Source organism: Lagopus leucura, unplaced genomic scaffold, assembly GCF_019238085.1.
Source record: "Lagopus leucura isolate 7727_CA_CO unplaced genomic scaffold, USGS_WTPT01 Super-Scaffold_100159, whole genome shotgun sequence".
Taxonomy (NCBI): domain Eukaryota; kingdom Metazoa; phylum Chordata; class Aves; order Galliformes; family Phasianidae; genus Lagopus; species Lagopus leucura.
In genome coordinates this window covers 13176684-13200260 of record NW_024962335.1, presented here as the reverse complement: position 1 = coordinate 13200260, position 23577 = coordinate 13176684, and the positions used below count along the sequence as shown (strand labels likewise).

Sequence of the window (23577 nt, the reverse complement as noted above, 5' to 3'; positions counted from 1 at the left end):
ACTATTCCTGGAGAAAGCTTTTTCCAAGCAGGAAAAAGGCATAAGATTAACAACTATTTAAAAACAACTGCTTGAGAAGCGCAGAAGCAGGCTTGATATCATTATAACGCCTTTAAAACACCAAGAGCTGCCGCCGCCATTTTAAAAGCCTGAGCTCCGCTCCCCTCAGAGCGGACGGGCACTCAAGGCGCATGCGCTGGCGCTGGCCTGCTCTTGTCCTTTTAAAGGACACGCAGCTCCCTCACGAGGCGGAAGTCGTTTGCGGCCCCACCAGAAGTAGCTTCACTTGACAACAGAAGGGCTTCTTCCGGTTGGGCTCCGTGCGACGGTTGGTTTCCGGCTCTATTCATTCTCTATACTCTACTCTTGGAGGCCTTCTTCTCGCGTCTCGCTTTCTCCACCACGCGATGAACTCTATGGTAACTTGGGCGGTGTCACGGCAGGGGGCGCGCGGAGTGGCGCTCTGCACTTCCGACTTCCGGCACTCTATGGTGGAGCCGGCGGCGCTCTAGAGGTTTCTGGGCTCTCTCGATGGGCCGGTGGCGGCCCCGCTGAGGAGCGGTGGCGGCCCCGCCATGGAGGCCGAGACGTTGGAGGCGCGCATCAGTGAGTGCTGGCAGGGGCAGATGGGGGGGAGGGCGGGGGTTGAGGGGACCCGCCTCACTCGCACTGCCCTTCTGCCGCCCGTAGACAAGGCCACCAACCCGCTGAACAAGGAGCTGGACTGGGATGGCATCAATGCGTTCTGCGAGCAGCTCAACAAGGAGCTGGAGGGGTGAGTGGGCCTCAGGCCTCGCCGTCCGGTGCCTTGTCAGCGCCTTCGGCTTGTGACATGCTCTCCTGCCCCAGATAGCAGCACGGCTAGCTGGGCCTTTCCTCAATCACTATGCAGCTTTCCTCTCCCTCCAGCCCTCCGCTCGCCACCCGGCTCCTTGCTCACAAGATCCAGTCCCCGCAGGAATGGGAGGCCATTCAAGCCCTCACGGTAAGGCAGGACGTGATGGAGGGCAGTGGGGGTGTCCCACCAAAAGCTTGTGGTGCTCTGGGAAAACTCCGATGCGTGGGGTGGGAGAGAGGTGGCAGTGGCAGCACCCAGTGGAGGGTGACAGGTGGGGGAGACCTTGTGCTTAGGGAGGAGCATGGGAGTCATTGGGAAGTTTTCTGTTCCTCTTATCACGTGGTGAACCGTGGGGTTTGAGAGCTCTCTGCCTTAGGATGGCTCTGCTGCACTAAGGGTGTCCTCTTCCATGATGATCAGAGGGCTGGAGCACCTCTCCTATGAAGACAGGCTGAGGGAGCTGGGTTTCTTCAGCCTGAAGAAGAGAATGTTCCAGGGAGGCCTCACTGTGGCCTTCCAGTACTTGAAGGGAGCTCATAAGCAGGAGGGGGACTGACTTTTTACATGATTTCAATAGTGATAGAACAGTAATGAATGGCTTTAAAGTAAAAAAACGAGATATTTAGGTTGATCTGAGGTGGAAGATCTTTATTCGGAGGGTGGTGAGGCAACAGCACAGGTTGTCCAAGGAAGCTATGGATGGCCTATCCCTGGAGATGCTGTAAGGAAAGCCTCAGGTTCTGTGCCTGGCGAGAAGCCGAATGTTGACCTAGCTCATGGGCTCATCCTCTCCCAGGTGTTGGAGTCCTGCATGAAGAGCTGCGGCAAGCGCTTCCACGATGAGGTGGGCAAGTTCCGCTTCCTTAATGAGCTCATCAAGGTGGTGTCACCAAAGGTGGGTCCCTGGGGATCCTCCTGGAGGTGATGATGGTGGAAAGAGGGCTTTGGGAAGAAGTGGTAGAGCAGAGGGGCCAGAGGTCTTTCGGAGCACAGGAAGCTGAGGGCCAGCTAGATCTGATGCAGCCAGCACTTGTGAGACTTCTGAGCCCATCAGCATGCCTGGAGTCACCTTCGCTGCATTTCTTCTAAGCCTTTTTTGTGCTCGGGAACCTCTCTCAGCTTTGACACTGTGACTCTTACCTTTCCAGGGTATCCCAATCTGCTTGAGACACTGAGGACAAGCCCAGGCCTGTTGGCTGTGGTCTAGCAAGTCCATCTGAAGGACCAGGTCCTTACCTGCTCCTCTGCTGATGCTGCTGTTTCAGCAGCAACGCATCCTGGGCATGCTGTTCCATTCAGCCAGGGCAGTCAGCTCATGATGCCAGCAAGGATGGAGTTAAGGAAAAACAGACTAAATATAACTAAGGAAAACTGGAGGCTGTCAGTCACAGCTTGTGATCTGTGTGGATGAATATCTGAATATCCAGGGACTGCAACAGTATCATTCTGCAGTCGTCTTGCTGGGGTGATCTAGAGGATGTCATCTGCCTTAAGCCACTGGCAGCACATTTGCTGTTTTTACTACCAGCACATAGCAGACCCATGGAATAAGAGTGAAGGGAGACTGCACAATAGTGGGAAAGCTGCATCCAGCAGTGAGGTGTTTGTGGCTTGCCAGCTTGCTATAAAGAGTGTCAGGCACTTTGTGATGCAGGGTGCAGCTGAGGGTGTGCTGGGCCTTGCCCTAGGGACTGTCACCTACAGCCCTTCACCTCACCTCCCAGTCCTGCTGTCAGGAGGGTTGCCTTTCCCAGCAGCTTCTGATAGCAGCATGCTTTCCTTCACAAGGTGATAAAGACCCTCCTGAGCATTTCCACCCATCCATGGGTGTTACTAAGGGTCTGCTGGCCCAGCATTTCTCCCACCTCCTGTAGTGGCACAGGACATGTTGCAAGGGCCTCATGAGCTTTCCTGCTTGCTTCCTCTTTTCCTTGTGCCGTTGGGAACTGTCTCACTTCTGGGGGAGGAGAGGAGGGAAACAGGCTGGGCTTGCAACAGCTCACATGAGCTTCAAGTCACCTCTTCTCTGTTTCTGTAGTATCTTGGCAGCCGGACACCAGAAAAAGTGAAGTCAAAGATCTTGGAGCTGATGTACAGCTGGACGCTGGGGCTGCCTCATGAGGTGAAGATCTTGGAGGCCTACCAAATGCTAAAGAAACAAGGTAAGAGGCAGTGATCTGGAAAGTTTTTCTCCTTATTCGTCCAGGGAGAATCTAAAACAGGCTCTCCATACCCTCTGCCCAGACAAAGCACATCTATAGGTCTGCCAGGTTCCACAGAAAGGGCTGCTGAAGAAATGGGTGCCTTGGAGCTCCTGGATGGGCAGAGAGAGTTGCAGGGGGTCTGAAGTGCTTAATGGGTTGGAAGAAAATATTGCTTGTTCCCTACAGGAGGTGGCGCACTGGAATGGACTGGTGCTGAAGGGATACAAGTGCTTTGGTAGTACTGAGAGCTGGATTTTTCAAAGACAGGACAGTGCTAAAGGGGGGTAATATTTGCATAACAACACAATTTAAGATTATGAATGGCAGAAGCTGACCCTAATCCCCTGTGTTCCAGCTAGGCTTGATGAGCTGTTAGGAAATAATTGACCTAGGTGGTAGTGTGCCTCCTCCCAGTGGGTGAAGCCTCCTGATATCTCTGTTGGTCTCTACTGCAGGTATTGTGAAATCTGACCCAAAACTGCCTGATGATGCTCCTTTTCCACCACCTCCTCCTAGGCCCAAAAACATCATTTTTGATGATGAAGAGAAATCAAAGGTAAGAGGTCTGTGCAGGTAAAGAGCAGAGGGCAACACCTCTGTTCTGAGGTCTCCTGTACTCCGGAGTAGAAGATCCAGTAAGAGTCAAGGCTCCTGCTCTGAATGCTTCAGGACATGCATCAAAGGAATGTTGAGGGCCTTCTGCAAAATTATGACAAAGGAAACAGCCTTAGGTAAAGCATGTGGGTCTGTTTGACCTTTGGAGCTCTTAACTGCGGGATGGTGCAATGGATGACATGCTGGCATTAGCCCAGCAGATTCTGAGAGGTTTGTTTTGCTCTCTCCAGGCTCCAAAGTTATCTGGCCGTAAGGTTTAAATAAATCCCAGCCCCAGATGTTGTTAACTTTTCCCCGCTCAAACCACTGCAGTGTGCTTATAGCTCAGCTGCTCGTATCTTCCTGGATTCATCCTATATTACCTTTCTGTCAGTCAGGTCACCATTCAGACAAACCTCTGATATGTTTAAGTGTTAGGCTTTTCTGGGTCTGTTTCATCAGTAGAGATGTGATGTCAATTTGCTGCAGGGTACATAATCTGTTTCCACAAATGGGGAATGGGGAATTGTAGATATCTTGAAGGACTTCAGTGACTAGGAAGTAGGAGAGAAAATGGTTGGTCTCCCTCTTTGCCAATTACAGCTACAGAAGGAGCATGTGTGGAGAGAGAATAGCCCATCGCAACCCTATGGCATCTCCCTGTGTAAAACAAGTTCTGTCTGTTGCAGGATTTGTGCTGCTGTGCTCCAGGGTCTCTACTGTGAGTAACAGGCAGGGAGGGGCAGGCTTTGAATGCAGGAGACTTTCACAGAAAGACCTTTCTTACACAACCAGAACCACAATGGGGAAAGGAAGACAAGTTGTACTTGGTCTCTTTTGGGCAGGGCATCACCACAAGCTCTGGTGCTGTAAGAGCAATGGCAGCTGCCACCTCTCAGCCTGGGCTCAGAGATTCCTCCTCTCTTGCAGATACTGGCACGTCTCCTGAAAAGTTCCCATCCTGAGGACCTTCGGGCAGCCAACAAGCTCATCAAGGAGATGGTTCAGGAGGTATGGCTGAGGAAAAAGGGGTCAGGGAGCCACAGCCTGGATGGCACTGCTTGGTACCAAAGGGCAATGGATCAGTTGTTCAGCAGCAGCGCCAAAGAGTCCTTGTATGACTTGTGCCATCCTTTGGCTACTTGGAGAAATGACTGTAGGTGGAGCTACTGCAGCACAAGGTCTGTGGTGGTTCCAGCCCTGTCTGGCAAGTGCTGGTGCAGAAATAACCTGGGGTTTTCCCACTGAAGTGGAGTCTATTCTGGGGGGCAGTGTTGCTGTGACTAAAGTCAGGGAGCTGATGTGTTGGCTGGCCCAACCTTTCTTCCTCCTCACACTGCTGGCAGGCAGGGACATCCTTCCCCATGCGTTTCCCCTCCAGGACCAGAAGCGCATGGAAAAGATCTCCAAGAGAGTGAATGCCATTGAGGAGGTGAACAACAATGTGAAGCTGCTGACAGAGATGGTGACAAACTACAGCAAGGGGGAGACAACAGAGAGCAATGAGGACCTGATGAAGGTGAGGAAAGGCAATCCCAGTGTCCTCCCTGGGTTTAGCAGAGACAGTTGTTTCTCCTGTGTTCCTCCTGCTTAGTTTGTACCCTATCAGCATCCTGCTGCTCATCTCAATGCCCCTTCTTTCCCCCAGGAGCTGTATCAGCGCTGTGAGCGCATGAGACCCATGCTTTTCCGGCTTGCCAGCGACACCGAAGACAACGATGAAGCTTTGGGTAAGCAGACCTGACCCTGACCTTTCTTGTTCTGTCTGCTTCTCACTCTATCTTCTATTAGGGAATCAATGCTTGGGCTGTCTATGGTATAGCATTTCTTTTAGAAGCCTGCCACTTTTTGTTGTGGCTGCTTGCTGTAGGCTGGCTATTCTATGGCTTGGTGCTAGGTGGGAGCAGATGATCCCAGTCAGCAGTGTTCATTCCCTTTGTTGTAGAAAGAAAATTTTGTGCTTATGCTGCTGAAGCTGGAGTTGCCAATGTATTTTGATGCAGTTTGCAGCAGCAGAGGCAGAAGTGCTGCCTGTGGTGGGATACCATCAGCTCCTTGGGCCTTACTTTGAAGAAATAGACTGAGATGGGTATAAAAGTCACCGTCTCATTTCTCTACTTTTTAAAATCTTCTACCTCTTCCATTTCAGCGGAGATCCTGCAAGCCAATGACAACCTGACACAGGTGATCAATCTCTACAAGCAGCTCGTATGGGGAGAAGAGGTCAATGGGGAGATGGTGGCTGGTCCCCTTCGAGGTGAGGAGACCTGGGGAATAGGGAGATGAAGCACGGAGATCCTACTGCTGATTTCCTCTGGTGTATAAGAAGATTGAGAGAAGTGGAAGGGGGTACCTGCAGGATGTCAGAGATAGGCTAAAGAGATGAGGGAATGGCTTGTGGAGATGACTGTTGCATGAAAGGAGGGAACTGTGAGAGAGAACAGATGAGGATTTCCCTCTCCCAACTATGAGGAAGGATGGGAACTGCATCTCGGCACTCTGAGACAGAAACCTTATCCCAACCCTTCTCACCTTGTGTTTTCTTTACAGGCAGCACCTCTGCGCTTCTGGATCTGTCAGGACTGGAGCTCCCAGCAACAGGGCCTTCCTACCCAGCCTTGCCCACCCTTTCAGGTGGTTCAGCAGTCCCTGTGCCTGACCAAGCTGGCTCTGTTTCCTTGCTGGATGATGAACTTATGTCTTTAGGTGAGAAGACCAGAGCAAAAGCTTCCCGTTACGTCCTTCACCATCGAGAGTCTGAGTGGATGGTGGTTCTTGTGGCAGGAGAGCTCTGGGAGAGGTGACTCATGAAAAACCAAGATGTCACCAGCATTTAGAGCAAGGGAAAAGGCAGGAAAGACTCTGGCTTGATTCTGAACTTCAATCTCATAGTGTTTTTTTTGACACCCAGAGAACTTACAGGGGATTTACCTTCTAATTTGCTCTGGATAAACTGACCTGTCAGGCAAATCAAGACTGATACATTGTCCATCAGCAGATGGCATGACGGGTGGATCACATCCAGCTCTTCGTGTGACATTAGCTGCAAAGTGCAAACATATTAACAGTATACACACAGGGACTTCTAGAGCTGTTCAAATGCAAGTTGCAAGTCTTGTGTGGTGCCACTCCTAAAAAGTTCTATTTTTCCCAATGAAGTGTACTCTCCTAGGATAGGTGCTTCAAGTACAACAGCATGAAGTAGTACTATGGTCCCCCAGATGCATGTGAAAATGGGATCTGTTGCACTGGGAACTTGACTTAGAGTGGGGATCTTTGGGCAGAGAAAATACCACCCTCCCTGCTCCTTCCTATACAAGGATGGAGGCCTGAGATGGGAGACCATGTTGGTGACTCTGCCCTACTGCTTCCATGTCCTGCCTGACCAGAGGGATCTGTTACAGATGCCTCATTTAGGCCCCTTTAAGTGTCCTTACCCACATGGCAGATAGGGTCCATTTTTGCTTTTATTCCTGGCAGGCCTGAATGATCCAGCACCACATCCTGCCCAGGCTGGTGACAGCAGTGGCTGGAACAGCTTCCAGGTAACATGCTGGGAGCCAGAGAAGCTGATGGGGCGGGTGGTGGAAGGAACAAAAGGAGTAGGTAAGGAAATGATTGATGGTGTTGATAAGGAACCCTGCTGATGGGGGGGCTTCTGTGCACTCTTTCTGCAGTCATCAGATAGCAATGAGCTCAGCATCACCCCTGTTGTGATAGCAGCGCCAGTCAAAGCAGATGCAGGTACATCCTCCCCCAAACCTACGTTCACAAGTGGCCTGGATGACTTGGACCTCCTGGGCAAGACATTGCTGCAACAGTCTCTGCCTCCAGAGTCCCAACAAGTGCGATGGTAAGTAGGAACAGGGCAATCTTGCATCTCTTCCCACCTTTTTTCATGGATATAGACATTTCAGTGCCCTGCTTCACTCCTCGCTTTCTCTCTCTAAATCTACAGGGAGAAGCAGCAGCCACCTCCCCGGCTCACTCTGAGGGATCTTCAGAACCGGAGCAGCTCTGGCGCCACAGCCCAAAACTCCAGTGTTCTGCCTGTGCTCCAGGGTGTTCCTCCTAACCCCCCGCTGCCCCTGAACTCAGAGCTGCCTGCTACGCTTCCAAAAGTTGCCACCACACCACCAGGAAGCACTTCAGTCCCACCACAGCCTCCTGCCTCCACGCTGCCCCCAGAGATCTCACTCGCCAACATCACTGTGCCTCTGGAGTCAATCAAACCCAGTGAGCTAGGATGAAAGCTTGGGAAGGGGGGAAATGAACTGTCTGGAAGCTCACCACACAAACTGAAGGGGGTGGGAGGGGAGAATGGACAAGGTATGAGGAGAGTGCATAAACTGAAGAATGTGAGAAAGCTTGCCTGTCAGATCTCAGGGAGGTTGTATCTCTGTTGCTTGTGTGGAGCATGGCTGATGGGAAGGATTGCCAGTCCCTTCTTGGCTGACTACCACCTGTTCCTGCCTTTCCCACAGGCAGCATCCTTCCTGTGACAGTGTATGATCAGCATGGCTTTCGCATCCTCTTCCACTTTGCTAAGGATGCCCTTCCTGAGAGGCCCGACGTGCTGGTGGTGGTGATTTCTATGCTTAGCACGGCCCCGCAGCCCATCCGTAACATTGTTTTTCAGTCTGCTGTCCCCAAGGTAAGGCTACTGCTGGGGCCTGGGTCCACAGACAGTTCCCATGAGATTCTCCCTTTGCAGGAGAGGTAGGGTGGGTGGAAAGCTCTGTGGAGCAGGACCCAAAACTATATTTCTTTTTTCTTAGAAAGTGAAAGCTCCTTATATATCTGACCAGGGCCTCTAGCTGTAATGTCCCTCAGCACTGTGGGATGCCTTTCTTTTTCCCTAGGTGATGAAGGTGAAACTACAGCCACCCTCAGGCACAGAGCTGCCAGCGTTCAACCCCATTGTCCATCCCAGTGCCATCACACAAGTCCTGCTGCTTGCTAACCCACAGAAGGTAACAGCACCATCCCCTGGTGCCTAGGCGAAGCCCTGCTCCCCTCTGCCTGAAACAGAATGAACTATCCATATTCCCTGTGCTCTGTGCAGGGTATTCTTAATCTTAAAGTATTTATGACTTGTTCTTAATGTTTTCCTTCCTTTCTGACTGCTTATCTTTTCTCCCCTGCCTCCAGGAGAAAGTGAGGCTACGATACAAGCTAACCTTCACCATGGGAGAGCAAACTTACAATGAAATGGGGGATGTGGACCAGTTCCCCCCACCAGAGTCCTGGGGCAACCTCTAGCGCTGCATGTTGTAGGCACTACACTTGGAAGCCAGCCCTGTGGGGCTGAAGCAGCCTGAGGACATGGGGGGGCGGGTGGGGGGCTGCTGCTCATGCTCAATTCTCCAATCAGCCGGGTGAGTGCCAGAGGGAGTGTGCCTCCAGGATGAGAGCAGACACCAGGAGATGTTCATCCCACAAGAGCAGGAGTGCAGTCAAGCTGCTTGTGGCTGAACAGTTGCCTTCCCTGCTTTTCCAAAGGCACCCCTCCCTCTCTAGTTTGTTCAGCATCTCTTCTAACCCTGCTTTCCCCCTCTTGGTGCAGTGGGAAGCAAGGATGGGGAGCTTTTAACAGCCTCAGCCTGAGGCAGGGCCTAGCAAAGGAAGATCTTTCCCTTCTCCATCTCCCCCAACCCTTCAGCTGCTTCATGCTCTACATTGTTCTCTCATGTTAGCAAATGCTGAGCTGTGAGGTATCTTCCCTTGCCCTAGCCTTGCAGCTGGGCCCTGGTGGTTTCCTGTCTGATGGGATGACCTTAGAACTGAACAAGGACTTAGGTGTCTTCCTAGCTCCAGAGAGCAGGCAGTGATCCTTGCTTTTGGGGGCCAGGGAGAAATCTTCCCCCAGCCCCCTCTTTCCAATAGCAGGCAGAGCTGTTGGTGGGAGGTGGGCCCGGGAAAGGGCTCATTCTATGCCTCCCCAGCTGCTTCAGCTCTGGCTTCTGGGCACTGAACTCCTGCCGGGCGGAAGTGCACATCTTCTCGCTACACTTTACTGCAGCGAGCATTTGGGACTGCGGCTGGAACATCGCCTGTTTGTCCTTGCCCCTCGCAGGGCTGACACAGTTCAAAAGGGGCCTTCGCTGGGCTGAATCCTTTCTCCTTGAGGCTGGGGAGGGGAGAGGATGGGAGTTGGGCTCTGAGCATTGCCAGGGGGCACCATCAAGCTCTGCACTGCAGGGACTGGGGTACAGCTGTGCCTTGTGCCCCTTTGCCCAGAGGGGGACTCGCTCCAGCCCCCTGATCACTGTGACACTAGAGTGAGGATCTGCAGGCATGGAGGAGACCAGGGGGTGGAATGTCTTAAGCAATCCGTGTCTTGATAGGGCTTGTGGCCATAGGAGCTGCTTCCCACCTCTAAGCAGTTTGAGCTGGCTCTTAGGAGCAAATTGAGCTCTGCATTAGCTGGCCAGAGGTAGAAGGCAGTCTGCACGTGATGGAGATGAGCGAGGTGCTTTGTATTCTCTGCTTGGAACAGTGAAGGTGGAAACTGGGTGCAGCATGTGCTGGAGAAGAGGGGGAAGCAAGGTCTTTATGCTGAGGTTCTGCTGTGTCTTACTTCCCTTTCTGGTCTCTTTTCAGGGTTTTGTATGGGTTTTTTTTTTTCTTTGCAGATCTTGTTTGGTTCTTGAACAGACTTGTATATATTTTCAGTGCAAATTCTGTAAATGGAAGAAAACAAAAATAAAAAACGCCCGGCGCGACAAATCTGCTGTATTTATGGGAAATAAAGAATTCTTTCCTCGTGCTGTGCCTTCTGACTGCATTCTCCCCTGACTGCACCGAGGAGCTGTTGGCCCTGCATGGGGCCGCTGCCAGCTCCTCTTGGGCCTCACTGCTCCAATCTCACTGGCTCGTGAGCAGGGAGAGTGAATGGTGGAAGTCCCCTGCTGCTCTCAATTCCTGTTTGAGGGCAGGCCCCGGCAACGATACGAGCTGTGCTCTGCTTCCTTTTCTCTGGGGCAAGCAGTGGGCAGGAGCCCCCCAGCTCATGGGGAGCTGTTCCCAGGCTGCAGGGCTGTTTGCGGGCTGGTGGCTTTGCAGCAAAACTTCCTCCTCCCCGAGGTAGCTGATCAGAAGCAGCTCTATTAGGGCGGTTTTGGTGCAGAGCTGGAGGTTGGTTGCTGAGAGTTAGGCGTGGGTGGCCACTTGGTTAAAGGTTTTAGAGCAAAATGATGCTCAGGCAGCATTCCCTTGCTTGGTCCTCCCCTTAGAATCATTAAAGACCTTTTAGATCATCTAGTCCAACCACCCACCTGCTGATACTGCCCACTAAGCTATATCCCTTGGAAACAGAGGATCGCTTCTGCTGCACCCTCCGGTAAGGGAGAGCAGAGCCCAGCAGCCCCAGACTTCGGGGCACAACTGGAGTGACCACTTCCCAACCCTGCTGGTTCCACATAGCTTAGCCTCTGCTCTTAGTGCAGGAGGAGGAAAGTCCCAGCCGGAGATAAAGCAAGCTTTGCATCGTGCAGAATGGGAGCAAAATCTGCGGGGGAATACTTATAGTAAAAAAAAAAAAAAAAGTTGCACTGTGTGGCTTGAGCTGAGTGCAGCTCTGCAGAGTGAGGGACGCTAAGGATGGAAACATGAAGCTTGTGGTCACCGTGCAACCTTACAACGGCAGCAGGGGAAGGGGGAAGGAATGGCTTTGCCATTGCAGAGGGGTGCTGGGATGACCAGGTAGTGTGGGGTGTGCGTTACCCTCCCCAAGTGCCCTCCCACACCACAGCTGGTGGTAAACACGGTAAGGCGGGTGAAAAACAAAGCGTGGGCCTCCTACTCGAGCTCAGCAGCAGAGTGTGCCTGTCCTGCCTTGTTATGTGTTTGCTGCAATAATATTTCCCCTTTAAGGCTAGGCTTAAGTTATTTATACTTTGTAGGGTGGTGACAGGAACACAGAGCAGAGCAGAGCTCTGAACCGCTCTTACCTGATCCGCAGCCAGGAAGGAAGCTCAGAAAAAGAGAGGGACTGTGAGAGAGAGCCCAAGGGAGGGGAAGAAAAAGCAGGCAGTCCCCGGGGAGGGGCTGGGGAGGGGACAAACCGGCAAAAAGAAAAAGAGGGAACCAGGGAAGAAGGAAGGAGCAAGGAGGGAGAGGTGCTCGGAGAGCGGCAGCTCTGCACAGCAGAAGGGCTGTGGGCGTCCCATGCCAAGTGTCACCAAGGGGTGCTGAGCTTCACCTCCCAAGATGATGAAGAGGCAGTTCAATCGGATGCGGCAGCAGCTGTCCCATCCCAATGCCACCAGCCGGTAAGGACTTCTCTATTCCTAGGGTCATTGAGCTGGGAGGGAGCAGGATATAGGGCCTGGGAGTGGGCACCAGGCTGGATTGGGCACCCGGGTGGTCAGGGAAGAGGGAAAATGTGGGAGATGGGCTTAAAGCATCTTCAGCATAAGCTGAGGGGCTGTGGGTACCAGCTCCCTGGTGCTGCAGGGCAGTGGGATGGAGGCTTGGTGCTACTCACCAGCGATGGGCTGCACAACCTGGCTGCCCACACAGGTTGGCCTCCCCCAGACATGAGGGCAATGGGCAGGGTCACACCAGCCACATGCCCTAGGCTGTGCGGTGTCCAAGAGGATCTGGGACTTGCTCCCTCCATTCAGATGGGTGCCTGGTGCCCCGCATTTGGCCAGCAGTGTGGACACCCTGTAGCAGAACCTGTGGAGGACTTCCAGCTTCAAACGTATTCCCACAGCTCAGTCTCACTTCCACCACTTCCTTATTTTTCTTTTCGGCTTTCCAGAGCTCTCCCCTTGCAAAACCCAGGGCTGGGCCTTCCCTCCCCAGCACCCTCACTCCCTGTTTCCTGCAGCCACCTCTGCACAGAGGCACACAGACTCCTGAGCCCTAGGAGGCTGATGGGGACCAGCCCCAGATCTACCAGGGGCCTTCAGCCACCACTGCAGAGCTGCAACCCAGTCGCCTATTGCCCTTCCTGCATTTCCCAATGGGAACCAACTGTTTTCTCCCACCTCTCTACCCCAGAAGAGAGCTTTTCCATCTCCACATGCCTCCATTTTGCTTGAGGCTGGGTGTGCAGAAGGCTCTACGCAGCTCATGCAGCCCCAAAGAGAGCAATTCACCCACCGCAGAGCCTCTCCTCCACGGGGCTGCGATCTCACGTGACTTTGGCTGCCTTCAAGCCAACCACCCCCGTTTCCTGCAGCTTGTCCCATGTCAGTTCTTGCAGGAGCTGAAAACAGAAACGTGAAGTGGCCAGGCAGGGGGATAAAGCAGCAGCAGAGGAGGTTCCCAGAGAGCTGAAAGGACACGGGTCCACTAAGCAAAGTTTCCCCTATGGGAGGAGTCATGGAGGTTTGGCAGCCTTGGGTGTTGGGTTTTGAATTGGGTTTTGATCAGAATTTACTGCAAACCAGAAGCTTCCTTTGCAAGATTCACTCTGCATACATGCTTGCAAAAGCAACCAGAAAGCTGCCTTCATTTTATGCCCTGCAGGGGGCTGGTGTTGGTCTACCTCTCCAGCCTTACTACAATGTCACTATTGCTCCAGCCCTGGTGGCACCTCAACTTCCAGCAATCTGCCCAGCAAAGGCAGATGCCCACAGGGCTCCAGCAGGAGCTGCCTTGGATTTGCCTTCAGAGAAGAGGCAGTTGGGAGAAAGTTTTACCCCCAAACTTATCAACAGAACAGTGGCCCTGTCCCACTGGGGTATTTCGAGCTAGGTGCTCTGAGCTGGAAGCCCAATCTGATGAGGGGACACCTGATGGGGAGACACCTGAAGTCCAGCTTGATGGGGAGCTGCTTCTCTTGGTCCTGGTGCTCTCCTCCTGGGCTTGCTCTACTTGTAGGCTTGGGTAGGATGGTCTGAGCCATTGCCAGCCCCTCCTATCAGGACCTCAAGGAGAGGAGGGTGAGATGTGGGAGGAAGTCCCCCTATTTCTTCTCTTGTTCTTCTCCCTCCACAGAGCCCAAGAAGCAACTGAGTTCCTGACAGAAGATTTGCTGCAGGTGAGGCGAGTGCCAGCTTGCACCTGCACGTGGGGACATGCCCCATCCCTACCTGCGATCCTCCCCACTGGCACCTCCTTGTTATGGGGCTGAAACACTCCTGCCTGCTGGAGGGCAGCTCCAGGGCCAACACAGCGGCTTCAGCACAGCACTGGCAGATCCAGCACGGCTGTGTCAGCGAGCACTGCTCTGACATGCCCCCCATGACACAAAGAAGGGCTCATCGGTGCCACCTTTCCACCCCCAGATCGAGCAGAGGATCGAGCCAGCCAAGCGAGCAGCTCACAGCGTGTCCAAGCGGCTCCAGGCTTGTCTGCAGGGGCACTGCGGCACCGAAATGGACAAGAGAGTGGTGAGTGTTCCCTGGACACCTCCTCAGCCACCACAAACCCTGAGGCCTAGATAGCATCTTTGCAAAGCCCTAAGCCCATGCCCTTTCCTGAACTCCTGTGGCGAGGAGCAGCATGGTGCAGCTGGGCATGGGTACACCACTGCTTCCTCTTCCTTGGTTTGAACCTGCCACCTCCTTCCCAGCTGGTGCTCACCAGTTCCTGTCTGGAAAGCAAGCCCTCCCCATGATACTGCAGAGCCTTTCTTCTCCTAGCTTGGCTAAATTATTCTCGACATTAAATTCCACCATACACTTGAAGCCATGGCAGGGCTGAGCCTAATAGTGTCCTCCATGAGTCCCACAGTTCTCCACTGTTTTGGAGAAGTCTAGTGAATTTCTAACCAGCTGTTTAGCCAACTGTGTCCTGGCTTTGGCCAAAGAGACATCCAAAGGGCTCTTACTCTGGCCCCAAGGCCAAGAGGAAGCTGGACCAGAGGGAGATGTGGGGAACCAGTGTGAGTTTAGGAGGCTGTCTGTCCCTTGCCCACAGTGGTATGCATCAGGGCGAGTGAGCTGCCACACATCAGCTCATCATCTCTTTTCCCAAACCTATGGCTCTGTGCAGAAGAAGCTACCCTTGATGGCTCTGTCTGCAACGATGGCTGAGAGCTTCAAGGAACTGGACACAGAGTCCAGCCTTGGGTAAGTGCCAGTGGGAAAAGATGGCCAAAATGTAGCTGAGCTGCTACCTGGGTTCTGGGGCTTCCACTTCCAAGCCAGGCTGTCAAACCGTCCTGAGAAAATGGAAAACACCAGCATCAAGGGGGATGAGGGGACAGCCTCCAAGCACAGAATGGGGACAGGGGCTGGCTCTGGGTCCCCACATGGGTATACGTATGGTAAGGGATGTTGGATTGGAGGCTGGCATGGCTCCAGCCAGTGCTTGTTTCACCCCTCTCCCTTTCAGGAGAGCCTTGGAGATGGGCTGCTGCATCCAGAGTTTGCTGGCCAAGATCTTGGCCGAGTTTGAGATTGCTGTAGAGCGTGACATCCTGCAGCCACTCAACAAGCTCAGCGAGGTAGTCATGGCCAACCCCCAGCTCCAGTGTTCCATCCCCAAACCTTTGCCATTCAACCTGGTCCCTCTCTTCCAGGAGGAGCTTCCCATCATCCTGAAGCGCAAGAAGACCCTCCAGAAGCTGATTTCTGACTGGAATGCCATCAAGAGCCGGTATGGAGCACGGTGTGGTCATGGGAGACCAACTGGGTTGGAGGAGAGAAGTAGACAACTGCCCTCTGCCAATATGGGGAGCAAATCTCCCAAGGGACAGGAATGAAGCCAAAGAGGAAGTAACTTGTCCCCAAACCCCTTCTCCATGTTCATAGAATCACAGAATCATAGAACCATTAAGGTTGGAAAAGATCCACATCTGTATGATTCTTGAATACTTGCAGGGAAAGTGACTTCACCAGTTCCCTGGGCAGCCTGTTCCAGTGCATCATCACTCTAAGAATAAATTCTTCCTAATTTCACTATTTTTTCCTAATATTTCACCCTGTGTCCCCACTGATGAAGCTGTGAGCATTGCTTCTTCTCTCCCACTTCAAAGGCTGAACCAAGCTGCCAAGAGTTCCAGTAACAGTGCAGGAGCTGGAGCTGGGCCAGGGGCATCTTCTGCTGCCAACAAACTGGAGATCCTGAAGGAAGAGGAGGAGGAGGTGAAGAGAAAGGTGGAGCAGTGCAAGGTGAGAACATCACTGGCTCTCCTCCTTGGGGCAGCTCCAGGGCTGGAGATCTGCTTTCCTCCAGCAGCTCCATCCAAGGTGACTCCCACACAAGAGCAAGCTAGTCAGCGCAGTCCACCCTGCACAAGCAACCATCTCCCTTCCAGCAGTGTGGAAACAGGGAGATGTCCCAAGCCTGGGGAAGAACAAAAGTAAAGGATTTGAAGCATAAGCTGTTGCAGAGAGGAGGCTCCAGGGGCTGGAGCAGGGAGAACATGGCATGCTCCCAGGCTGAGACCCAGCTGATCTGGGTTCTGTGATGGATGACAGGGGGACTGATTCCCATCATCTTTCCACACGTCCATGCTGTTTCCTTTTGGGAGCTCTTTGCCTTGTTTGTCAGAACCTACCATAGCTGGGAGATCCTCTTGTGAAGTTCTAGGGCCTTATGGTAAGACTGGTCACTGCTATGACCTGAACACCAGTGACAGGGGTGAAGAAGGGTCCCCATGCAGCCCCAGCCTGCCCTCCCATCACCTTCCCTGAATGAGGGGCTTCTTGAAGGCATTTGTTCTCCCTCGGGTGCCAGGCAGGAGGGGGAAGGATGCTCTTCTTGGTGTCTCCCTTCCCAGGATGAGTACATGGCTGACCTCTACCACTTCTCAACCAAAGAAGACAGCTATGCCAGCTACTTCATCAGAGTAAGTTCTCCTCTTAGCATGTGAATTGTCTCCTGGGGTATGTCCAACCTTGTCTCCATTTGCAGCAAGCCCTCCAGCCAGAGCAGAGTGCCGCATGCACTAGAAGATGCCTCCAAATAGAGCAGTTGTCCCAATTCATCCCCCTCTCTAATTTGTCTTCTATCTACCACTATAGACATGATCCCACAGATCCAGGGGATCTCCCTTGCAGTTCTTCCTGCAGTATCTTTGCTTTCCTTGGGGCTCTCTTCTTATGAGTGCAGTGTCCTGGGGATGGGGTCTCTGGAGAGGACAGTGCCAAGCTGAGCACTGGCTGTTTCCTGTCTGGCAGCTCCTGGAAATCCAAGCCCAGTACCACCGGCAGTCTCTGGAATCTCTGGACTCGGCTCTGACAGAGCTGAAGGAGAGCCAGAAAGGTACCCAATCACTTGCAAGGTAGCATGGGGATGGCTGTGGAACAGCCAGGAAGGCTGGGAAAGGTGACTTTTTTTCCCCATGCCTGCTGCTGCCTCCTACCAAGGGGTAGTGGGCACTGCTAACTAACCCCAGCTTTGGAGTGGGATGGTTATCACGGTTGGTTGTCACCAGGACCCCAATCCCCAAGAACATTTCCCTGTCTCCCCCAGAGCCCTCCTTCACCACAGAAACCCCAGTGCTAGGGTACTACGGCGTGCCCCTGCAGACACACCTCAAGAACTTGGGCCGAGAGATTGCTCTGCCTATCGAGGCCTGTGTCATGATGCTGCTAGCCTCAGGCATGAAGGAGGAGGTAGGCAGCCCTCACCATCCTACACTCCCTAAAAACACTCCACAGCACTCTGCATCCCTCTGCTCCATCCCCAGGGACTCTTCCGGCTGGCAGCAGGAGCTTCGGTGCTGAGGAAGCTGAAGAGCAGCTTGGCCAGTGGCTCTAATGCCCTAGAGGAGTTTTACTCAGACCCCCATGCTGTGGCCGGTGGGTGTTGTGACATGGGGCAGGGGGTCACTGCTGGCCCCCAGCCTCCATCACCTCCCCACTCCCCCTCTAGGTGCATTAAAATCCTACCTGCGAGAGCTACCCGAGCCTCTGATGACCTTCAAGCTCTACGACGAATGGATCAAAGTGGCCAGGTGGGTCAAGGCTCACAAGCCCAACAGCCCAGCAGCTGTTTGGCCTCTCACTTTGGGGGTGGGAGGAGTACTTAAGAAGTTACAGCAGTGCCCATCATCAGCATCATCAGTCCTTCTACCTTGTACACCAAGTCCATCTTTGTCCTCCAAAGCGGTCTGAGCTCTCTTTTTCTCTCTCCTGCAGCTTAAAGGACGTTGACAACCAGGTACAGAGCCTGAGAGACACTTGCAGCCACCTGCCCCAGGACAGCTACAACAATTTGAGGTGTTTCTGTGGGATGGGGCTGCTTTGATCCCACGCATTCACCAGGGGCAGCTATTCCCTTCCTGAGCATGCACTCACTGTTTCCTTGTTCTCCTTTTACCCTGTAGGTATCTGATCAAGTTTTTAGCCAAGCTGGCAGAGCACCAGCATGTGAATAAAATGACCCCCAGCAACATCGCCATAGTGCTAGGCCCCAACCTGCTGTGGCCAGAGCAGAGCACAGGGTGAGGTCTGGCTGGGTTACGGGTTTTCTGGAGAGAGGCAGTCCTTCTTTTTGGGCTTTACACCTCCAGAATTAACATAAAATGGGTTAATTCCCACAACTCCTTCCCTGATGGCTCTCCCACCTCTGCTTCTCAGAGACCCTGTGCAACTGGACTTGGCCTCGGTCTCCTCCATTCAGGTGGTGGGAGTCGTGGAAGCCCTCATCCAGAATGCAGACATACTCTTCCCTGGAGGTAGGCCTTCGCTCTGTCTTTCCATCTTTGGGGACCATAGCAGAGGGTGAAGGGAACATAAAAAAAATCACCACAAATAGCAGAATGGATCCCAGGCATCCCAGGCAGCTGCAGTTCCCTGCTGTAGAGTCTGCTCCTGGGGCATGGGGCATGCTCAGTGTCTAGCAGGGATGCAGTAAGCACTTCTTGGCCTTTCTCCCCATGCAGAGATAGATTTCAATGTCTCAGGGATGTTCACACTGCCTGCGGATGTCAGACTTAATGAGGCTGCCCCAGTAGACACGCTGCCATCCAAATCCCCTCCAGCCTGCTCTCCATCTCCCCTGGATGAAGAGGCGTAAGTCTGGCAAGAGCAGGGGGCTCCTGACCTCTATTCCACCCCCTCCTCGCATGCTGCAAGGCCAGGACCACTGTGCCCCATGGTGCTGGCTCCAACCATCATCTGAACACCCAACTGTTCCCTTCTCCTCCAGCACAAATGACTCTGAAGTGAGCTCCCAGCCTCCTTCCCCAGTGGTGACCAAGCCGTCCTCTGAAGCCACAGTGCCACCAGCTCCGACACCAGCCAATGACACTGCCCGCAAAGGTTAGGAAACAGAGGCACAGTGCTTGGGAGATGCCTACAGGGCCGACATCTCCACCTTCTCCAGTTTCTCCTTATTTCACCACATCCTGCAAGATGGGGTACACAGGCTACCACATGGGAGGAAAAGGGCCTTAATCTGTCCCCTTGTTTTCTGCTCTCCATCCCCAAGGTGGGCCTCTGGGATGGAAAGCTCATCACTCCGTTCAAAGCTCATGTCTCACTGCGAACTGAAGAGGGTGGGAAAAGACCCAAAAAAGTGGGATGTGCTCTGTCTGACCCACGTGGGGTTCTGCTACATTAGCTATGCAAGGAGCATCTTGTCTCCCACCCTACCTGAGATCCTCACCATGACCCCCCCCTCTGCTCTCTTTCCAGCCAAGCGCCCGGCTCCATCTCGACCCACAGGGCCACCGCCTTTAGCCCAAGCCCGAAGCATGACCCCCGAGAACACCGCCAGCCCCAAGGCCCGGCCACGACGGTTGGGTGCTCCCTCTATCCCTCCACCACTGCCCCCACAGCCGGCACCGCGCCATAGCCGTGAATCCCTCACGTCCCCAGGGCTTCCCACCATCAGTACTCCAAACTGCACCACAGATGAGGGGACGGCAGAAGGACAGAGCCCCTTGGCTGGATCAACAACAGTGGAGAACGACTGAGCAAGGCACGGGGCTGCCATCAGCTCCCACTAGCCTCCCCTTCTTCATCTGCTGCCATGAGCCTTCCACCTTGCCCCATCAGGCTGGGCAGCAGGGCCCAGACCCCTGCTGGTCCCCCCCCTCAGCCCACAGGCCCTCATCCTCCCTCAGAGAGAGAAGGGAAGGCCCTGCGGTATTTCGGCTGGGGGTGAGAAATGCCTCATCGTGCAGAGCCCTGCACCAGGGCCTGGCGCGGCTCAGGTGAGCGCGCAGCCGCCGTTTTGCCTCACGTTGCCTCAGAGCGCGTCACCTCGAGCCCACGAACAGGTACGGTTGGTTTGCCTGTGAAAAGATTCTATTTTTTAAGAAGATATATATGCCTGCGCACCCATGTGGACATGTATATATCTGTACGTATCGCGACTACACGATTTCAATAAACGCTGGGATGCGAGCGCTGCCACGGGCCGGAGCAGTATGGCAGCCCGACCCTCTCTGTCACGGCGGCTGCGGCTGCCCCAGCGAGCCGCGGGGTGCCCTTGGCCAATCAGCCAGCGCGCCCTAGTTCCGTCCCGCCTCCCCGCCGCCTTTCTGGGCAGCCGATAGGACGGCGAGGCTGTCGCTTCTCCCTCCGCTCGACCACGCCCCTCTCCCTGCAGTCGATAGGTTGGCGCCGCCGTCACTCTTCTCTCTTCCCGTCTCCCATTGGCGGAGCCGTGCCGGCGGGCGGTGCCGCTCAGCGTCGGGGCGTGGCGCAGCGCGGCGGCGGCCGTTGGCGGCGGCATGGCGAGCTGCCGGCGGCTGAGCGGTGCGGCGCTGCGGGAGGTGCTGGGCTCGGCGCAGGGGTTGCTCTTCGATTGCGACGGGGTGCTGTGGGCGGGCGAGTCCGCCGTGCCCGGCGCTCCCGAGCTGCTGGAGCGGCTGCAGCGCAGTGGCAAGGCCGCGCTCTTCGTCAGCAACAACAGCCGGCGCTCGGTGGCCGAGCTGGAGCTGCGCTTCAGCCGCTTGGGCTTTCGCGGCGTCCGCGGCGAGCACGTCTTCAGCTCCGCGCTCTGCTCCGCGCTCTTCCTCCGTCAGCACCTCCTCTGCGGAGGGGCGGGCGACGGCAGCGCGGTGAGCCGCGTCTTCGTGCTGGGCGGCGAGGGGCTGCGGGGCGAGGTGCGGAACGCCGGGCTGCACCTGGTGGGAGAGGGCGAGAAGGAAGCGGAGCAGGTGCACGCCGTGCTGGTGGGCTACGACGACCAGTTCACCTTCGCCAAGCTGGCCCAGGCCTGCGCCTACCTGCGAGACCCGCGCTGCATGCTGGTGGCCACCGACCCCGATCCATGGCACCCGTTGAGCGATGGGCAGCGCACCCCCGGTGAGCCCCGCAACGCCCTTGTGTGGTGTGGGGCTTGTGAGGGGCTGGGGCTGTGAGCTCTAGAGAAGAGGAGCTCAGGAGGGACGTTATTGCTCTCTGCAGTGACCTGGAAGGGGGTCGTGGTGAGGTGGGGGTCGGCCTTATCTCCCAGGTAACAGAATAGAGCAAGAGGGAATGGCATCTAGTTGTATCGGGGCAGGTTCAGGTTGGATCTTGGGAAAAATTTCTTCTCCAAAAGAGCGGTGCTGCAGTGGCACAGGCTGCCCAGGGAGGTGGTGCAGTCACCATCCCTGGAGGTATTCCAGAACTGTGTGGATGTGGCACTGAGGGACGTGGTCAGTGGGCATGGTGGGGATGGGCTGGTGGTTGGTTCAGGTGATCCTAGTGGTCCTTTCCAACTGAAATGATTCTATGACTGGGGCTGAGCTCCCCAGCTCACGGCCATGTCATGGTGATGGGATTAGCTATTGTATTGGCCATCAGAAAGGTGCACAAGATTCCCTAAGCAACAGGGCTGCTGGAATTGCTGTCATGCCTTTCTTGGCTTATTAGTTGGCAGCCAACTGAACATAAGCCAGCAGTGTGCCAAGAAGGTAGCCAAGAAGAGCAATAGCATCCTGATTTGTATCAGTAATAGCACAGCCAGCAGAAACAGGGAGGTGACCATCACTCTGTACTCAACACTGTGAGGCTGCACCTTGAGTGCTGTGTTCAGTTTTGGGCCCCGCACTACAAGAAGGACACTAAGGCTCTGGAGTGTGTCCAGAGAAGGACAACAAAGGTGGTGAAGGGTCTGGAGCACAAGACTGATAGAGGGTGGCTGGGGGAACTGGGGTTCAGTTCAGTCTGAAGAGAGGATAAGAGGAGATCTCATCACCCTCTACAAAGACCAGAAAGGAGGTTGCAAGAAGTTGGAGTTGGGGGTCAGCTTTTTCTCCAAAGTAACAATGATGGGCCGAGAAAAATGCACCAAGGGAGGCTCAGATTGGGTACTGGGGAAAATTTCTTCTCCGAAAGAGCAGTGCTGTGGTGGCACAGGCTGCCCAGGGAGGTGGTGGGGTCACCGTCCCTGGAGGTGTTCCAGAGCCGTGTGGATGTGGCACTGAGGGACGTGGTCAGTGGGCATGGAGGGGATGGGCTGGAGGTTGGACGAGGGGATCTTAGAGCTATTTTGGAGCCTTAGTAATTTGATGACAGGACTTGAGCTACCTGCACCTATATCTTTTTCTTCTCCTTTCCCCCCAGGGACTGGCAGTCTCACAGCTGCAGTGGAAACAGCTTCAGGCCGCAAGGCACTGGTGGTGGGGAAGCCCAACACCTACATGTTTGATTGCATCGTGGAGCGTTTTGGTATTGACCCATCCCGTACCCTCATGGTGGGAGACCGTCTGGAGACAGATATCCTCTTTGGCAAGAACTGCGGCCTCTCTACCATCCTCACACTGACGGGTGTCTCCCGCCTGGAAGAGGCACTGGCTTACATGGCCAGCGACAGCACTGCTGCCAAGGATATGGTGCCCAATTACTATGTAAACAGCATTGCAGAGTTGATACCAGGCTTGGATGAGTAGTGGTCTTTATGTGCGAGAGCAGAGGAGTCGGGTTCCCCATCCCAGATCTCTATCTGTTCCATTTTCTCTCTCACCACCCATTTCCCTCACTTCCTGGTTTCTTCACGTTCCGGTACCCTTTTCTGGAGACAGGAGAAGAGGGGGGCAGGGTTAAAGTTGTTTCCTTTCTGCTGAGAGCCACCCGTGACAGACAGAGTCCTTTTCTCCCTCATGTGCCAGTACGAGCATCTCTGGGAGAGAGCTGGAGGCCTTGAGGTTGACATGGGGGTCTGAACAGTGTTTTAGTGTGTGGCCTCTCCTGCTGCAGGGTTTAGGGAACAGCTATCTTAACGGTTTTCTCTTAGATAACCAGTGGCGGCCTTTTACTGCTGTCCCTTTGCTCTGAAACTCTTTGTGTCTGAGCTGCAGCCCTGCAGTCCTTATGGTAATCCCCTCCATGGGAGGGGAATGGCTGGGGGTATCACCCACTGCCACCCACCCATCTCCATCGGTGCCAGGGTGTGTTGAAGAAGCATTCTGGAGCAGTGAATGAGAGCATCTCTGCCTCCCACAGGTGAATAAGCGAATGAGAGCATCATCTCATCTATTGTCTTCTCTCTGCTGTTCCTTAGAGGTGTTTCCCTATCACTCCCTGACCTGACTTGCCTAAAAGCTATGCCAGTATTTGTCAGAAATGACTGCAGAAAGGGAAAAAAGGCTGTCCTTGTCCCTTTTTTTGTGCCAAACAACTCAGACTCAGTCGGTCTGTGGTTGTTCCTTGTTTTCAAGTACCCCTGCTGAAGGGGCTTGTGAGAGAGGGCTCCTAGACCACAGAAGCACAGCAGGAGTGAACTTTACAACTCTCCCCTACTTCCCCTCCTCAGTGGATTTTGCCATGGTGTGGTGAGAGAAAAGGGCTGATGGGGGTCTGTGCTCTGGCTGCTGAGGTGTGGGTATGATGTTGCTATTGTTACTGCTGTGAATGTTGCAGCCCTCAAAACCATTCCTTGCTGCTTCGTCTATGTTTTTTTTTTTTTTAATTTATTTATTATACTAAATTATTTATTGTTCAAATATTGTATTATTTGTATAAATAATGCTTACTGTTTGAACCAAGGGGACAGGAGGCAGATTCTTTGGGCCTCCCTTACTGTCTGTGTCCTATATTGATGTTCTTACACTCACCGTGTTTCTGGATATAATAAAGTGTGAGCGTAGGCTGGAAA

General features: G+C 54.0%; 3 protein-coding genes across 6 annotated transcripts; all 3 read left to right on the top strand.

Annotated features, from left to right (window-relative positions):
• Positions 1–249: 249 nt before the first annotated feature.
• GGA1 (golgi associated, gamma adaptin ear containing, ARF binding protein 1) lies at positions 250–10404 on the top strand. 3 transcript variants are annotated; one of them, XM_042890132.1, is made up of 18 exons: positions 257–328; positions 444–606; positions 691–775; positions 910–985; positions 1635–1733; positions 2877–3000; positions 3498–3598; positions 4567–4647; positions 5018–5155; positions 5285–5366; positions 5786–5893; positions 6187–6342; positions 7117–7181; positions 7314–7489; positions 7595–7872; positions 8121–8290; positions 8499–8609; positions 8788–10404. In XM_042890132.1, the coding sequence occupies exons 2-18, from the start codon at positions 576–578 to the stop codon at positions 8896–8898; spliced, it is 1992 nt and encodes a 663-aa protein (XP_042746066.1). In that variant the 5' UTR covers positions 257–328; positions 444–575; the 3' UTR covers positions 8899–10404. The 3 variants fall into 3 exon arrangements, with proteins under 3 accessions (XP_042746067.1, XP_042746065.1, XP_042746066.1); XM_042890133.1 differs by having other exon boundaries at positions 250–606; positions 1635–1682; XM_042890131.1 differs by having other exon boundaries at positions 251–606.
• A 1296-nt stretch (positions 10405–11700) lies between these two features.
• SH3BP1 (SH3 domain binding protein 1) lies at positions 11701–19897 on the top strand. 2 transcript variants are annotated; one of them, XM_042889955.1, is made up of 18 exons: positions 11701–11909; positions 13588–13630; positions 13878–13982; positions 14587–14663; positions 14929–15040; positions 15116–15192; positions 15572–15707; positions 16319–16387; positions 16719–16803; positions 17014–17156; positions 17231–17342; positions 17416–17497; positions 17682–17762; positions 17870–17986; positions 18123–18220; positions 18428–18557; positions 18694–18806; positions 19182–19897. In XM_042889955.1, the coding sequence occupies exons 1-18, from the start codon at positions 11848–11850 to the stop codon at positions 19460–19462; spliced, it is 1923 nt and encodes a 640-aa protein (XP_042745889.1). In that variant the 5' UTR covers positions 11701–11847; the 3' UTR covers positions 19463–19897. The 2 variants fall into 2 exon arrangements, with proteins under 2 accessions (XP_042745889.1, XP_042745890.1); XM_042889956.1 differs by lacking the exons at positions 14587–14663; positions 14929–15040.
• A 327-nt stretch (positions 19898–20224) lies between these two features.
• LOC122190205 (pyridoxal phosphatase) lies at positions 20225–23577 on the top strand. Its single transcript, XM_042890019.1, has 2 exons — positions 20225–20801; positions 22047–23577. The coding sequence occupies exons 1-2, from the start codon at positions 20225–20227 to the stop codon at positions 22370–22372; spliced, it is 903 nt and encodes a 300-aa protein (XP_042745953.1). The 3' UTR covers positions 22373–23577.